The 17846-nt window shown below is 39.1% G+C and overlaps 1 protein-coding gene across 2 annotated transcripts in view; it reads left to right on the top strand.

The window, feature by feature from the left end:
- Window positions 1–642: 642 nt before the first annotated feature.
- Window positions 643–17846, top strand: part of GAREM1 (GRB2 associated regulator of MAPK1 subtype 1) — a 93556-nt gene continuing 76352 nt past the window's right edge. For both annotated transcript variants that reach the window (XM_070747701.1, XM_070747700.1), the window contains exon 1: window positions 643–939. In XM_070747701.1, the coding sequence (XP_070603802.1) occupies window positions 816–939 (124 nt within the window). In that variant the 5' untranslated portion in view covers window positions 643–815. The remainder of the gene's footprint in view (window positions 940–17846) is intronic.

Here is a 17846-nt window from a genome sequence, read left to right as displayed (position 1 = left end):
TGTGTGTCCAATCTATGTTCAATTCTATTCTATTGTCCTAATTTACCTGTACAGTACCTACTTTACTAGTGTTTATGTTTATAGCAATACCTACTATTAAGTCTTCAAGGACTTAATGTACATATCTTGCATACCAGTGTTTCCCAACCTTGGCAACTTGAAGATATTTGGACTTCAACTCCCAATTCGCTGGCTGGGGAATTCTGGGAGTTGAAGTCCAAATATCTTCAGGTTGCCAAGGTTGGGAAACACTATTGTATATGTTTGACAAATAAATTAAAACCACCCGGGCAGCCAAACTGCAGGCCTTTTTAGCGGCCGGCAGAGGGCGCGAGAGGGCCAGAATTGGCGGCGGGCGGGCGGCCGTCTCTTCTCCTCTACCCACCCCACCCTCCCTTTCCCTTCCCGGTTGCTCCGAGAAGGAGGGAGCGCCACTTCTCCCGGGGAGTGGAGAAGAGGAGGAGCGCGAACTGCGCAGGCGTACCCTCGCACCTTGTCGATTAGTCAGTCCCCTGTGCTGGGATGGCGTTTACTGGGTCAGCCGGAGCTCTCCGCCAAAGAGTCCGCGGGAGCCACAGCCGCCGCCGCCGCCTTTGCAACCCACGCCGCGGCTGGCGGAGAAGGAGCAGCAGCAGCGGCGGTGGGGGGCGAGTCACCTTGCCGTTGCGCCAGAAGTCCGGGATGGCCCGGGAAGGCGACGGCGGCAAGACTAGAGACTGAGCGCGGCTTTTCTTTCTGACACCCCCCCCCCCCCAAAAAAAAGAGAGAGAGAGACTTCGCCGCCGGTTCGACTCTTCCGACGGAAAGGCGGGAAGATGGATGCGGCCCCTTCGCCGGGCTTCGGTCTGCTGAAGGATGTGAAATGGAGCTCCGTGTCCGTCCCTTTGGACCTGCTGCTTAGCACTTACCGCTTGCCCCAGGTCGTCAAACTGGACGGCGGTAAGTCGAACCGCAGAGGGGCCGGCGGCGGGGACGAAAAGCAGTTTTGGGGGAGAAAAAATGCCGCTTTGGCCACCACTACGATGGAAGGGAGAGAGGAAGAAAGGGGGGGGCGAGAGGCTCGAGCGGGGAAAGACCCACTTTCTTCTCTCTCCCTCCCCCCTCAGTGAGGCGCCGCCGCCAGCGCCGACTCCCTCCCTCAGCTTGAAGGCTGGCCAAACTCCCGGCCGCGAGTCCTTCTGGGGAGAAGAGCCCATTGGGGAAAGAGGGCACGTGACCAAAAATATGAATGGGCCCTTAATGACGGGAGGGGGGGGGCGAGGCTTTCGAGCCTGTGGAGTTAAAGGCGGGCGAGACGGCTGGGAGTGTATGTGTGTGTGGGGGCTGTATCCGCCCAAAGCAGGGGTTCTCCAATCTTGGCAAACTTTAAACCTGGAGGACTTCAACTCCCAGAATCCCCCAAAGCAGGGGTAGGCAAAGTTGGCCCTTCTATGACCTGTGGACTTCAACTCCCAGAATTCCTGAGCCAAGGAGGGGACATGATAGAAACATTTAAATATGTTAAAGGGTTAAATAAGGTTCAGGAGGGAAGTGTTTTTAATAGGAAAGTGAACACAAGAACAAGGGGGCACAATCTGAGGTTAGTTGGGGGAAAGATCAAAAGCAACGTGAGAAAATATTATTCTACTGAAAGGGTAGTAGATCCTTGGAACAAACTTCCAGCAGAGGTGGTTGGTAAATCCACAGTAACTGAATTTAAACATGCCTGGGATAAACATATATCCATTCTAAGATAAAATACAGGAAATAGGTATAAGGGCAGACTAGATGGACCATGAGGTCTTTTTCTGCCATCAATCTTCTATGTTTCTATGTTTCTAATCATGCTAGCTCAGGAATTCTGGGAGTTGAAGTCCACATGTCATAGAAGAGCCAACTTTGTCTACCCCTTCCCCAAGAAAAAGCTGGCTGGGGTATTCTGGGAGTTGAAGTCCTCCCGGGCTTAAAAGTTTGCTAAGGTTGAAGATCCCTAGCCCGGAGGCTGGTGCCACTTTGCTCGATGCGGAATTCTTTGAGTTGAAGTCCTCCGGGCTTAAAAGTTTGTCAAGGTTGGAGACCTCTGACCCGGAGGCTGGTGCTGTCAGTGTACCACTTCCAGGAGAAGATCCTTTCAGCTGCGCGCATTCAGGGGACTGTGGGCTTCCTTGGAGTCCATATGGAGCTAGTGCAAATTTGCAAATGACCGCAGTTTAAAAGTCCAGACTCTTATTGGGAAACGTGAAACCCAACTCCCGTCCTTAACTGAGTTTTCTTAGCAAGTGTTTAGACCCTTCTTCCCTAACCCAGGAAAATTAGCATTTAGCATTAGCCTTTTAGACTTATATACCGCTTCATAGTGTTCTTGCAAGCTTTCTAAGAGGTTTACAGAATCAGCATATTGGCCCCAACAATCTGGGTCCTCATTTTACCCACCTTGGAAAGCTGAGTCAACCTTGAGCCAAATTCAAAATGATGTGTTGGTTTGCGTGTGTGTGTGTCTGCTTACACTTACACACACACATTGCAGGGATGTAAAAGGTTAGGACTGAGCTCCCGACCAATATAATTGGAAATTAAAATCCCACAAAGGCTTTGGGGATGGCATACTAACTTCAATGGAGGTGATCCAACTCCAAGAGTTAAGTATATACTTCATTCATTTGAAAGAAATTGGAAACTGCAGAAACTTGGATTGGGGCCAAACGCACAGAGTATTTGAACGGAAAGGTTGGCTTTCCATGTACAACAGTTGTGGTTTGCTTGAACTAGCTAGCCATAGGCTGGGATCTGTGCTGTAAAAATCCAAATGAAAAAGAGATGCTGCCGTTTAGTGGTCACTTGGATTTTTGCAACCCAGATTTTGTACCTCTCCTGGCACTAAAAATAAGCAGGGATTATTTATTTCTGTATATGATCCTAGTCCAAATTTAGTTGGTTCTAATTCATACCAATTAGGTGCTAGGGAGAGAAATTAGGAGAGACTTGAAGTAAAAATAAACATTCACCCATTCATCCATCCTGTGTTTAGAAACTTATCCAGTGTGCATTTGCCCATGGTTAATGTTACATTATATCTCATGCCAGGCCACAATGCTTTGTAGCATAGTAAGAGGCATGAATCCAGTTGAAATTTTAAAATAAGAACCTAAGCTATTAATCTATTAAAATGATTTTGTTTCTCAAATTCTCAGAAAGGTAACTCTATATTTAAAGAGCCATTGATATATCAGCTTATCCTGACAGGTTATATTTAACTTTGAAAAGATGTGTTTAGAGAAATGTTGTTCATGAAATGCATTATAGTAATAGCAATAGATGTTGCTCAGCATGGTTCTTCCAAAGTGAGTCACAAGCACTCACTCAGTGGTTTCTGATAGGTGTCTTGTTTTGAAGAAAAAAATTATTATACTGATTCTGAATATTTACTTTCCTGTACCAAGTGTAAGTAGAATTTTACTCTTGGAAAACATGAATGTTGCATGCTTTTGAGACACAAATACATTTTACAGCAAACTGCAACAGATTAGATTGTTTATCTATTAATTTGAAGCTTTTTATCTACATAGCATGAAAGACCAAGAGCTCTCCTGAAGTATTTATGCCCTCTTTAAATATTAAATAGAAAAGGTTTTCATTCTTAAACCACCTGTTCATCCAGATCTGTCATGGATTTTCTGAACTGATTATATCAGATATTCAGCAAATCGGAAACAGCGCTCTTCATAAATATTTAATTTTTGTCTGTAATATCTATTTATATTTAATTCTAATGCAATATAAATTTGTGTAATATTGCATTATAACTAAAGCCAAAAAATGAAATGTTATGTTTTTCTCTGCCCCTTTCATTTTCTCTCACATGCAGCACTACTAACATTAATAATGATGTTCACCTTTCTTTCCTTTTGAATAAATTGATTTCCAAATCTGGACCAGCCTCAGTTGTGGTTTATATATCAGAAGTAGGGAAATTTACTTGCCAAGATACATACAATTATCTATTTTATTTGCATTTGGTGTTAATATCAGTGTGTGCTTTTGAAGTTCTAAAAGTTTACAGCTTGGCGTAATATGTAAAATGAGTTTTTCACAAACCATGATTTCAAAGGGTAAAGACCTAGTGTTATATGTGGAGCCAACTACCCTCTATTTCCTGTATGTATTGCTCCCAAATGTTTTCAAGCAATATTTCCTGAAATCATATTTTTGTCTTGGCATTCATCCCATGATCTTGTTTACTACTTTGTATTTTATTTATTCATGTCTCCTGTCCCTTGCAATTCTTTCAAATCATGTGGACATCTTACTAAATTTACTGGCATGTTGTCTTTTATAGTCATTCTGTGTTACATAGATATCAGTTCAACAGTCAGTGCTGTTGAGTTCATCTAGGCTTATTCTTAATTGCTTAATTACTTCATTACACAAAAATCTTTGTTTCAGTTTTCTGAGGCTTCATGTAGCAGCTACTTGTTCAAATACACTTATGTAAGACTGACATTGCTTAACATTGTATTTACTTATTCTGTTTGCATGTTACCAAACCAATACAGACTCAGAAGAGTTTATAGCACTCCAATAAAAACAAGTGCTCAATTAAAATATTCACAGTTGGTATTATTATAAGCAATATAAAAGACCATCAAGCAACACCCACCTATCCCAGGCCCTTGGGAGGTACTCGATAGGTCGATTAAAATGCCAAATCCAGTTTGATCGGCTTTATATGTTAAACCATAATAAATAATGAAGCTGAAGGAACAGTAGGCCATCTATGGTAGTTACTGCAAGGCAATCACACAGACTTAGGCAAATGATAGCATGACAAACTAGCAACAGTGGTACATCAGAATGTCTGAGTCGCTGTGAGAAGGGCGGCATAGAAATATAATTAATAAATAATAAATAAATATCTGGTGGGACCACAAAATAGACAATAAAGAAGGTAAAATTGCTTTGGACTTTAAAATTCAAACACCTGCCATATAACATCCCATACTAACTTAAAGACAAAACAGTCTGGATAGTGGCTGTTGCTGTACTTGGAGATGGCAAAAATCACAAAATACACAGTCCTGCAAATAGTAGAACACCTATGGCAAAAAAAAAAAAAAAGATAATACCAAGAGTAATAGACTCCTTGGGTGCAATCAGAAATCAACTGGAACATCAGCTGAACATCATCAGCATTGACAAAAATCGCCATCAGTATACAGTGATACCTCGTCTTACAAACGCCTCATCATACAAACTTTTTGAGATACAAACCCGGGGTTTAAGATTTTTTTGCCTCTTCTTACAAACTATTTTCACCTTACAAACCCACCGCCGCTGCTGGGATGCCCCGCCTCTGGACTTCCGTTGCCAGCGAAGCACCCGTTTTTGCACTGCTGGGATTACCCTGAGGCTCCCCTCCATGGGAAACCCCACCTCTGGACTTCTGTGTTTTTGTGATGCTGCAGGGGAATCCCAGCTGGGGAATCCCAGCAGTGCAAAAACGGGCGCTTCGCTGGCAACGGAAGTCCAGAGGTGGGGTTTCCCATGGAGGGGAGCCTCAGGGGAATCCCAGCAGCGCAAAAACGGGCGCTTTGGCTGGCAAAAGGGGTGAATTTTGGGCTTGCACACATTAATCGCTTTTCCATTGATTCCTATGGGAAACACTGTTTCGTCTTACAAACTTTTCACCTTAAGAACCTCATCCCGGAAGCAATTAGGTTTGTAAGACAAGGTATCACTGTATTGCAAAAGGCAGCTTTTCTTGGAACGGTTTACATCCTATGACAATATCATTAAACAACATTTGCCTATCCCAGATCCATAGGAATGAATCAATGGGTGGATAAAATGCTAAATCCAGTCTAGCTGCCTGACTCTGTGACCAACCATAATTATTTATTCATTTGTTAAATTTACTTGCCACCCATCTCACTGTGGAGCTACTTTGGGCGGCTTGCAACAATGGGAAAAAATGAAAAATGTAAAAATAACAAAAGCAAAACAACAGTTAGAAAGGGAAAAGGACATTAGAAACTTTTAGTATTTGGTATAAGAGGGAGGGAAGAAAAAATGCTGTCAGGCTTTCAAGATTGATGTCTTTGTCAGTCTTTGAGGCAGGTCAACAAAGATACTCCACCAGAAATACTGGAATTTTTTATTTTACTAATGTAAGCTATAATAACCGAATCTTGAAAGACTGATAGCATCTTCCATTCAGGTTTCCCAACTGCTACCACCTTCCTTCACCAGCTCCATCTCTGTGGTTCTGGTCCCAAAACATTAAGAGACTTGGTTCAAGCCTCAATTCCAACAGGGACTATTCCAAAAAGCTCAAATAATGTCTGGAAAACAGAGTGTTTCCGCCTCTATTCCCTTTATCTCATGAGAGGGGAAAGTGGTATAAACAGATCCCCAGGAAAGCTAGCCTTGAAGATGATCCTGAACTGTACTGGGACACTAAGACATAAACAAAATTACAGTATTGGTTAACACCAATACTTTGGACTATGTCTGGAAACCTATTGACAACTTAATGTGGCAGGTCTTGAAGTACAGCTGTAATGTACTAGGGTTGTAATATTTCACCTGAGATGGTACTCTCCAGAAGGTTTGTACAGTACTCTTATACGTACTTATCATTGCAGGCAGTTCCAGATAGTGTGGCTGATAGTATTATACAGGGGTGGGTTCCACTTAGCTTCACCACTGATTCGTATCTCAATGTCTCGCCTGCGAACATGCTCTGATCACACGCACGCATGCGTCCCCTTGCTCAATTCTGTTTCTGCACATGTTCAGTACAGTGGCACCTCTACTTACGAACTTAATTCATCCCATGACCAGGTTCTTAAGTAGAAAAGTTTGTAAGAAGAAGCAATTTTCCCCATAGGAATCAATGTAAAAACAAATAATGTATGTGATTGGGGAAATCACAGGGAGGGTGGAGGCCCTGTTTCCTCCCAGGAGATTCCTAGAGAGGCCCGCTGGAGACTTCTCCCCACCTTTTCTGGCCCTGTTTCCTCCCAGGAGATTCCTAGAGAGGCCCCACAGAGGCTTCTCCCTGCCTTTTCCGGTTACAGTTTCGGAGGATCGGATTTGTAAGTGGAAAATTGTTCTTGAGAAGAGGCAAAAAAAAGTCTTGAACACCCGGTTCTTATCTAGAAAAGTTCGTAAGTAGAGGCGTTTGTAGGTAGAGATACCACTGTAGCTATAATCATTCCGAAACACAACTGAGAAGCTGATCAGATGTACTTCGGGCAAAGGAATAAAGATAACTATAAACACTGGGGGTCGGGGTTTATACTTCCAAACAGTAAAAAAAAAAGGGGGGGAATGGTGGCGCCCAAGGACTGAACCAGATCAGTGAAACCATCATGGTATCATCAGAGGGTCGCTACCAGTTTGGGCGATCGGGGGAAACCACCCCTGGTATTATAGTGATAAAAATCTCTGTGTGATCTCTGTGATCATGGCCAGATAAGATTTTTGGAGAAATTAAAGATCACTCAGTATGTTGTAACAATTTAAGTTATCCAGTATTATAAGGGTTTCCCCCTATAAAACTAGTTATGATATTTTTTGCTATAATCGAATAAAGTAGAACATCGGACAAAAATTCTCATTAGCATTTGAAAGACTTTTTTTTAGCTCTTAAGTTAACTCACATGTTTCATAAATATCTGGAAAGTGAACAATAGTTTTCTGCATAGTTTAGGGAGATTTAGAGATTTAGCTGTCACTCACAGCTTATATTTCATTTACTAAACCACTAAACTATGTGCTGTATATTCCCTTAATTCCTCCTTTTTTGCCTATATTCACAACTGATTTTGTGAACCAATATATAAATCATTTCAATGTAGAGGTGGATAGTACTTTAAATGTAAGTACTATCAATGTTGCAGGATCCAATCTAGGTCAGCCACTGGGACCAAAGGTTTTGTCTTCCGAGCTGTTAATTCGTCCTATCACTTTTGCTTCCTTTTAGATTTCCCCTTTCTAATTTTGTAAGACAATTTTGCAGAAATCAGTATTTCCAGTCCTGAAAAAAATATTCATAATGAAGCTGAAGGATATAGCCTTATATCAACATTTCTTTTCTGCTTTGTCTGTCGTTGTCTATCAAAATACATGCCTGAATGTGAAAATGTCTCATGTATTTTTACCCTTCCCAAATTAATGATTAATCTTGATAATTTGTAGTGAAGGGTGAGATGAGCATTCTACCCCAATGCATCTTAACTTGGACAGAAGAACAAAAGCTACAGTATACAGCATTTTGAATTTCTTGACAGGTTTTATTTTACTTATGCTACTGACTTAACTGCATCTCATTTACTGATTAGTCTGCATCTACCACTGTTGACTGAACATTCAAAAGCTTCATGATTAAAATTTATGACAACATTTTAATATGAGAGTGATTCCTGAGAGGAATGTATAGTTAAAATTAACAATAAACAAGTCAATTATGATGACTTTGCTTGAAAGAGTAGCAATCTTTTTAAAAAGAGGCTTTAAAAGAAATGAATGAGAATGGAATGTCTCTATAGGAATCTTACACTTCGCTGCAGGAGGATGACAGTGAACATACATCAGTTTCAGTGTGTAGGCTTAATAAAAACTCATAAAGCATAAACTTATAACAGCTGGCCAGTGCATATATGCACTGCAGAGTAGAAAATGAATGATAGTGGCGTCTTTCTGTTTCAGTGCAGTTTGCGTGGGTTTCCTTCCTGTGCAAAGGTGCAGTGAAAGCAATATAATCATGTTCAGATAAATTAATTTTGCCTTCATAAATTAGAATATGTTCTAATTTTGGTTCATTGAGTTTCTACCTTTTTAAAGCTAAGCTAATTCATTCTTTGCTCCACAATATTTGGTAGTATTAAGGGGAGGGGAGTTGTAAGTAAATATACCAAAATAATTTTGGTTCAGTCTGTTTATTGATTTAAGAAATGAAGTCCGGCAAACATGCCTTTGGGGAAAAAAAATCTTTATTCATTTGACTTCAAATATTTTGAAACATTAGTGCTTGTTTGTGTTCTGTGCTCAGAACACATGAAAGACAGAGTTAATTTGGCAGGTCATGTGACAAATCTTAACAGCTCTTTCTCTTCCACTTTGATACTATTATTGAATCTATATTCAACATCTTCTAAAGTTATATTAACTTTGGGGGTTTTAAATAAATTATTGATTGATATAAAGTGCTGCTAACAACTATTCTAAGCTGTACAGTTTTGTTACTGGTTAGAATACTTTGTATATTTTTCTCTTATGACTGACTTAGTATTTTTTTTTCTTCCATTCATTTGTATCCATTTTTCACAGATTCCTGGTCTAATCCTTGCAGGTTTTCAGAAGTATTTTTCCATTGTCTCCTTTCTTTTGAAAGGAAGTGATTGACCCAAGGTCACCCACGGACTAGAACTCACAATCTCCCAACTTCTAGCTTGATGCCTTAATTACTATACCAGATTTGTTCTCAGAACTTTACTATACTTGGATGTAATAAATCTTAAGCAGTCTTCTTTTAATGTCATTGCAATCCCCTTGTAGCTGTTTAACAGACAGGGGTTTTCCAGGTCACTTGTGACTGTCAAGAAAGGTGTCCAGGTAGGATATAACCAGACACTTGGACATTTAGAACGTTATATGTTTAGTGCCCATTATTTTTTCTATTCATGATAAATATTTTATTTTAAATGGAATGCTCTGAAGTTCATATTTCAGACCATTTGGCTAGTGCCACTTTTCTAGTTATTCTCTTTTATTCCCATATCCAGGTTTATCCTTTGTGGCGTTAAATGATGTATTCCTCCTCTATCTTGGGATAGTTTGCCTATCATACTAGGCCCTAAATCAAAATACATTATGACTTGCCTTCTAAGTTAATCGTAAATCCAGTTCACATATCATACCACTATAATTTAGAGATGCTTCATCATAATGAATTGAATTAATCAAAATCACAGCTAGGTTTCCAAGTCAAATCCTTATTCTCTATGGGCTTATTCTGAAGACTTAAACTAAGAATGAAGTTTGATGTGTGTTTATGCAATAATTATGGTCAGAAATATGGAGCAAACTTTACTGTTCTTGATTAGGTAATTTGTGTTTCTGTATAAAATGTGTTAAGATTTCCAAAAACTGTATCTTGAGATGTGCCAGTCTAATTCAGTTATTGATCCTGTACAAATAATATTTACATATTTCTTGCCTATTAAAGTATGTGGTCATACAACTTTGAATATGAAACTGTTCTAAATGAAAGGTTTTCTGTACCAACACATGCTATGTAACATCCAATGGATATTAAGATTTACCCACTCTGAGCCACTCCTATTGCTCTCTGCATCTACCTTATAGCTTAAAAGAATTAGAAAATATGTTGATTCCATCATATAAATTAGATAGCAAAAGCAATAATGTTTGACTTCTCTAAAGAGCCTGGTTTGCATGCCATACAGTAAATAACTTAATAGAAAAGTATTTTTTAGTTTGTTCTAAACTCCTGCTTCTCCATTGTGTTTGCAAATGAGTGTCACTGAGTTGCTATGTTGGTTTGAAATTATTGTTTTGGAGTTGGTGTCTAAATACTGTAAATAGTTACCCTTCAGAGTCAGCATTCACATTTGAAGATACATTGTGTTCAGCCTCTCACTGCAAGGTACAATTGAATGTGAAATATATTTGAGAGAAAATCACCCTGAACTCAGTGAGCTTTAAATGACATATTTAGAACTGAGCTGTTGCCTTTTAACTGAGAAAACATCTTAAGTTCAGAAGTAAATGGGACAGCTGTGGCCACTTCCACCACATTACATTGCCATTACTTTTTCCAAGTCCCATGGTGTGGTTAATGTGTGGAAATAACTTTCACTAAGAAGCAGAGCGTTTTATTCCTTAGCCCTTTAATGTTGTCAGAGGAAGCCCAAAATAGTCTTCCTTTATATTTCTATTTCTGCTACCAGTTTTCTAAACTCTTGAAAATGAAATTCCTTCATCTAGATTTCATACATGGTGCAGCTGTCCTAGGAAAAGGCTTTTAAAATGTATTTTATCTGCTATAATTATAGCCTTCTTCCCTTCTGTTATGAAATTCAAGATTGGGGTACTTGGTATCATTCCCCACCACCACTCCTGTTCTTCCAACAGCAATTTGATGTTTAGAAATTGGCCATAAAGCATTCTATAACTTAATAAGCACACTGTTAGGAGTAACTATAGTAACCAGTTGAAGTTAAAACAATGTTGTTCTTTAGAAAAATGTATAGTTCCTAAGCTTTATTAGCTTCTAAGAAAAGTTCCTAAGTTTGTTTAGCAACTACAGTGGTACCTCGAGATACGAGTTTAATTCGTTCCGGACCTGCGCTCTTAAGTCGAGCAGCTCTTATCTCGAACGACTTTTCCCCATAGGAATTAATGTAAATAATTTTAATTGGTTCCAGCCCTCAAAAAACTCACAAAGTTAGTCTAAATTATGCAAAAAGACATTGCAAGAATAAATGTAACTTTACTTATTAATAAGATGATAAGCTGAGAGCTTTCCTTCCCTTCCTCTTTTTACCCAAAACAATCAACATGGCAAACTTTTATTTTTATTCATTAAACTGTAGTTATTTATTCAACTTCACTGCCACCCAATCCTGTAGAGGGTGGAAAGAAGGGAGGAAGGAAAAGGAAAGCAAGAAATGGAGGGAGGAAAGGAAGGAAGGAAAGAAAGAAAGGAAGGAAGAAAGAAAGGAAGAAAGAAAGGGTGAAGGGACAGGAACAGAGGAAGGAAGCAAGGAAACTTATGAAAGGGGAGAGTAACTTCACTGCCACCCAATCCTGTAGAGGGAGGAAAGAAGGGAGGAAGGAAAAGGAAAGCAAGAAATAGAGGAAGGGAAGGTAAAAGAGAGAAAGAAAAAGAGCAAGAAAGAAAGCAAGCAAGAGAGAAAGAAAGAAAATGAAAGAGAAATAAAAATAGAGAGGGAGAATGAAAGAAATGGAAGGAGGGAAGGAAGGAGAGAAAGCAAGAGAAAGAAAGAAAGCAAGAGAAAGAAAGAAAGAAAGAAAGAGAAAGAAAGAAAGAAAGAGAAAGAAAAAAGAATGAAAGAGCAAGAGAGCAAGAGAGAAAAAGAAAGAGAGAGAGAAAGAAAGAAAGAAAGGCAACTTCAAAGAAAGGCTCACTGAGCATCTCTCACTCTCTCTCTCTTTCTATCCCTCTCTCTTTCTCTCCCCCCTCTCCCCCCCTTTCCCTCTCTCTTTCTCTCTCTCCCTCTCTCTTTCTCTCCCCCCTCTCCCCCCTTTCCCTCTCCCCCCCCAGGCCGGCAGCGATGTTTTAAAACAGCCGCGCCGTTTGCGAGCTAACTCCTGAGGTGCGGAAGTTCGCCTTTGGCGTTTGGGCCACTCGGAATGTGAAATTCAAAACAGCGTTCGGATCCCCCCACCCCCAGCAGAAGCCAAGGACCCCCAGAGTGGGGCGGCAGGGGAGGCGACCGCCTCTCCACTCACCAAGTGCCGGGATACGAGCCGAGAAGAGCCGGGCTGGCTTACTTTCCTTCCTTCCCGCGCTGATGCAGAGCCACTCAAACAAAGCGTCATGCCCCCCCTGACGCTTTTGGCGGCAAAAGAGCCCAGCGTCGCTTCGGAAGCTGCCGAAAGCATCAGAGGGGCGCGACACTTTGTTCGAGTGGCTCTGCATCAGCGCGGGAAGGAAGGAAAGTAAGCCAGCCCGGCTCTTCTCGGCTTGTATCGCAGAGAGGGGCGGCATACAAATCCAAGTAATAAATAAAATAAAATAAAAAAATGTCTCTCCTCTCCCAGCTCTTATCTCGAGTAGCTCTTAAGTCGAGCAGCTCTTATGTCGGGGTTCCACTGTACTCGGTCTTTAGTTGCAAATGTTATTATTTCCTTAGCTTCTGTTTCTGCTTTTTTCAGAACTTTTTTGTGCCTTTGGATCATTGTCAAAATCCCTGCAATTTTCTTGACAAGATTTTGGAATTTGCTTGCCATTAGTTTCTTCCTAGGGCTCAGAGAGAATGAGTGACCCAAAGGCCACTCAACTGATTTTTTTGCCTAAGATAAACCCAAGAACTCATGGTCTCCCAATCTTTAGCCTGGTGTCTTAATCACTTACACCGTATTGCCTCTTTTTTTAAGGGACTTGATGGCCAGAATTCTTGTGATATTTTAGCTGACCAGTAGTTTAAAATGTCTTCCAGTGTGCAAAATAACCATTATGTGTCATGCTTAGCCATTCAGGATTTTATGGGAAAAGACCCCCACACTAACACACACAAGAATTTCTGATCTGTGGTCAAGAAGAATGGAAGATCTTGTTGTTATCTTGTGAAAAGTGTCTAGAACCTTACCTTAGCCCTCCTCCTGTCTTGGAACTGGGAACTACCAGGATTCTTCAGTTTCCAGGATTGATGGCTAAAGCAAGCATGTGTGAAGTTAAGTATAAGTCAATTCCCTTTATATCATTTTGCCGTTTACTTTATATCCTACCCATGCATCTCCCACTGTTTGATATTTTCACAAAAAGCCGTATGCTGTAGTGCATGCATTCAAATACTGTAATGCAATACATAGTTTTCTAACATTAATCCAGTGATCTTGCTTTTTATAGCAGCCTTTCTGTAATATGCCTAGACAACCTATGAGGTTAAAGAACATTCCCTAATGGAAATAATTGTCAATGAGCTCTAATTATTTCCCAGAATCTGTCCACAGGATGGATGGATGGATGGATGGATGGATGATAAAGCTGGAATAGGGAAATAGAAGTTCCTTTTACAATAGATACTCATAAAGATGGTATTAAAATTCCCCAAAAGTTGTATAACCAGATATTGGATTTGCATCTTTTATTTTCCTGTGTAGAGGGAAAGAATTAATTTTACTTGGGTCTTAGCATTTAGTAAAAAACTTTTACAACTGCTAGATTTCTCCAATGTTTAACTTCTTTTTTAAAGAATAATAGGAAAATATTTATTTGCTCTAATTGTTCTAGAATTGTATATACTATAAACCTAAGCTTGACAAAGCGTTAGTAGTAAGACGGTGAGGGAAAAATTTTAATTTAGAATTTTAAGAATTGCTAATAATGTATAAAATTAACAGAAAATTTTATACGGGAAGAGAGATAAGACCCTCCATGGAGCGAGTGATGAGAAAAGAAAAGTTTGTATATGATAGATTTTAAGCATTGTTGTTGTGTTTATAACCATATATTGTTTTATGTCATGGTGGAGAAAAATTTAAAAAATTATACTGACAAAGCGTTATATCTGACACGATGTTACTTGGTATATTGCAGTAAATAATTGATTCCTGTTATCAGGGGAGAAAAGGATAGTTCGTATGTGTACATGAAGATCATGTGCCTTTTCCTGAAAACATTTACTTTATACAATACCACTCTGTGGAATCCCACGTAGAATATGTTCTGCGCTAGTTAGCTAGTATGCATTCTTAACACTACAGTCAAATATGTGTGTGTGTGTGGGATAATATATTTACATGCTGTCAAAAGACATGCACGTCACTATTAGACTTAGAATCAGAGTTATAGAAATTGGAGATGCGTGATTCCAAGTTAGAATGCTATTTACTGTTATGGTGGGCTGTACAGTTGTGTAAGTATATATATGTATGAACAAGGGCAAGACATCTGGCTTTTGAGGCATTTCTTTTGCAGGTAGATTTTTGCATGTGAGAAATGGAGGAGGAAAACAAATAACATTATAATTCCCAGGGAATGAAAATTCAAATATCTATCACTCTGCCCTCTAGCAAATGCCTAATTTGGGTATATGTTTCAGTTCGAATGCAATATTAAATGTACTTTTAAGTACAACTAATATTATTAAAAAATACATATCTGTACGGAGTACTGATTCTGATCTACTGAATATCTATAATCAGTTCAGAAATTCCTTGACCAATTTGGATGATATAAGAATGAAAACCTTTTTCTATTTTTTTAAAATAACTTTTATTGATTTTTATAATAAAATAATAGTAAAACAAATACACACAACACAAAAACAGTGCACAGTGAAATGTGCTCCTACCATCCAACAATAATCATTCAATCCCTCCACCAAATGAGGATGTACTAATTTATGTTTTAAAACCGGGAACATTAGCATGTTTACAAAGTATAAAGTGATTTCAATTTGTTCTTCATAACTGGGTCTCAAATTCTACTGGCCACAAAACCTCTAAGTCTATCGCATCTTCCCATCAGTTTTTCCACTTTATTTTCATTGATCGTATTTATTTTAGTATCCATGATTTCAAATTGAATATGTTCCACCATGTACCGATACCAATTTTGTATTGTCCATTTTGTTGCATCCTTTCAACCTAAAACTCTTACCATCTGGGCACGTTCTGTAGCTGCTTCCTTAATTTCTCTGAAATTACCCATATCCCTCCTCATTACTAATACTGACATCTCCTTTGTAATCACCCATTTTATATTTAACATCCTATTAATCTCGTCTTACATCTCTTTCCAAAATTTCTGCACTACCAAGCACTTCCAAAGCATATGCATGAACACCCCTCTCCTCTGACATCCATGTCAACAGGCTGACTTAACATTCTTAAAGATATGCACAAGTTGTTCAGGTGTATAGTACCACTTATGTAATCTTTTCCTTCTCATTTCTCTAAAACTCCTATTCTTGATTTTCCTTATATTCTCCACTATATTTTTCATCTCTTGTACATCTATTTGAAGGGCATTAAACATGATGATACTCCCAAAGATGATGTACAGTATCTGCTTCAGGTAATGCCGGGTGCTTTACCTGGGTAAAATTAAAAGAATGGGATAGAAGACTAAATTTTTGGGTGGAAGAGGATAAAAGGCCGAGAATAAAGAAAAAATGGCTAATTGTAGTACAGAAACATAAGGACTGAGCAGACCTTGCTTAGAATTATATAGAGATGTGTTCCAAATTGAAAGATTAATTGAGCTACAGATATGTGAAAATAAATGGGTTAAGTTGGAAAGGAGATTAACGGGATAAGGAATAGAGAGTTAGTATTTACAAGTTGGCACAAACATGATTTAGATAAATTAATAGGCCCTTTGAAAGGGACCTTAGAAATCTGGAAAAGGTGGCAGCGGAAAATAGGATTAAATAAATCTAAGCTTTCAACGTTTTATGTTATAAACAGAGATAATGAAACAAGCCTAAATAAGATAATAGGTGAATTGAAGAGTAGGGGCATAAATAGGATAGAACTGTTATATGAGAATAATGGAAGAGTTAGTAGAAGTCGTATAGAATGGTGGTTGGAGCAACAGAGATGGCTGCAGATAAACGCAATATATGCATATTTGAATGAAAGAGAGAATAAAGAAGTACTACTAAGGGAAGAGAGAGAATTAGAGAAAATTTTAAGAGAGAAAAATGACAATACAAGGTCACAGGCAGGTAATGTATGTAGGATGCTACCACAGGCAGATGGGCGTGAAATCCAAGGTTTAACTAGATGGTGGCAAAATGAACTTCAAAACCTTTTTCTATTTAATATTTAAAGAAGGCATAAATACAGTGGTACCTCTACTTACAAACTTAATTCGTTTCGTGACCAGGTTCTTAAGTAGAAAAGTTTGTAAGAAGAAGCAATTTTTCCCATAGGAATCAATGTAAAAGCAAATAATGTGTGCGATTGGGGAAACCACAGGGAGGGTGGAGGCCCTGTTTCCTCCCAGGAGATTCCTAGAGAGGCCCCATGGAGGTTTCTCCCCATCTTTTCCGGCCCTGTTTCCTCTCAAGAGATTCTCAGAGAGACCCCGTGGAGGCTTCTCCCTATCTTTTCTGGTTACAGTTTCAGAGGCTCGTATTTGTAAGTGGGAAATGGTTCTTGAGAAGAGGCAAAAAAAATCTTGAACACCCAGTTCTTATCTAGAAAAGTTCGTAAGTAGAGGCATTTTTGGGTAGAGGTATCACTGTACTGCAGGGGAGCTCTTGGTCTTTCGTTCTATGTATCAAATTAATAGATAAACAATATAATCTATTGCATTTTACTATAAAATGTATTTGTGTCTCAAAAGTGCACAACATAAATGCTTTCCATGAGTAAAATTCTACTTATCCTTGTTACAGAAAATAAACATTCAGAATCGGTATAAGAATTCTTTTTCTTCAAAACAAGCAGTCAAAAGACACCTATCCCAAACCACTGAGAGTGAGTGCTTGTGACTCACTTTGGAAGCACAGTGAGACACCATAGTAAAATGTGCAATAGTGATCACTCCTCCTCCTCTATCCACTGCTGGATGAAGATCTCTTCCACATGTTTCTAACAATACGGTCTTGAGCTTTCGTTTCCTAATTTGGCCCGCAATACTTGCTGATCTCAATGATCCATCTTGTTTTGGGTCTCTTTTGTGGAAAGAGAGTGGGATCCATTCTGTGACTGTCTTGGTCCACCTGCCATCAGTTATTCTTGCTATCATCATTACTATAATGTATTTCATCAATAGCAGTTTCTCTAAACACATCCTCTCAAAGTTAAATACTGTATAACCTTTCAGAATAAGATGGTATATCAATGGCTCTTTAAAAATAGAGATACATTTCTGAGAATTTGAGAGACACAATCATTTTAATAGATTAACAGCTAAGACTGTTATTTTTAAATTTCAGTTGGATTCATGCCTCTTGCTATATCACAAACCACTCTGGCATGGCATGAGACATAGCGTAGCATTAACCATGGGTAAATGCACACCAGATAACAAATCAAACTACCGGTGGTCAAGGTTTCTTCTATTTGAGCCAGCTAGGGCATCAATGTTTGTTCATTAAACAAAATGCTAGCCCAAATGAAGTCATGGCTTCTGCATGCTGGGG

This window comes from Erythrolamprus reginae, chromosome 3 (assembly GCF_031021105.1).
Source record: "Erythrolamprus reginae isolate rEryReg1 chromosome 3, rEryReg1.hap1, whole genome shotgun sequence".
In the NCBI taxonomy this organism is placed as follows: domain Eukaryota; kingdom Metazoa; phylum Chordata; class Lepidosauria; order Squamata; family Dipsadidae; genus Erythrolamprus; species Erythrolamprus reginae.
Note: the sequence above shows the minus strand (reverse complement) of the source record. Positions and strands in the feature narration are given on the sequence as shown.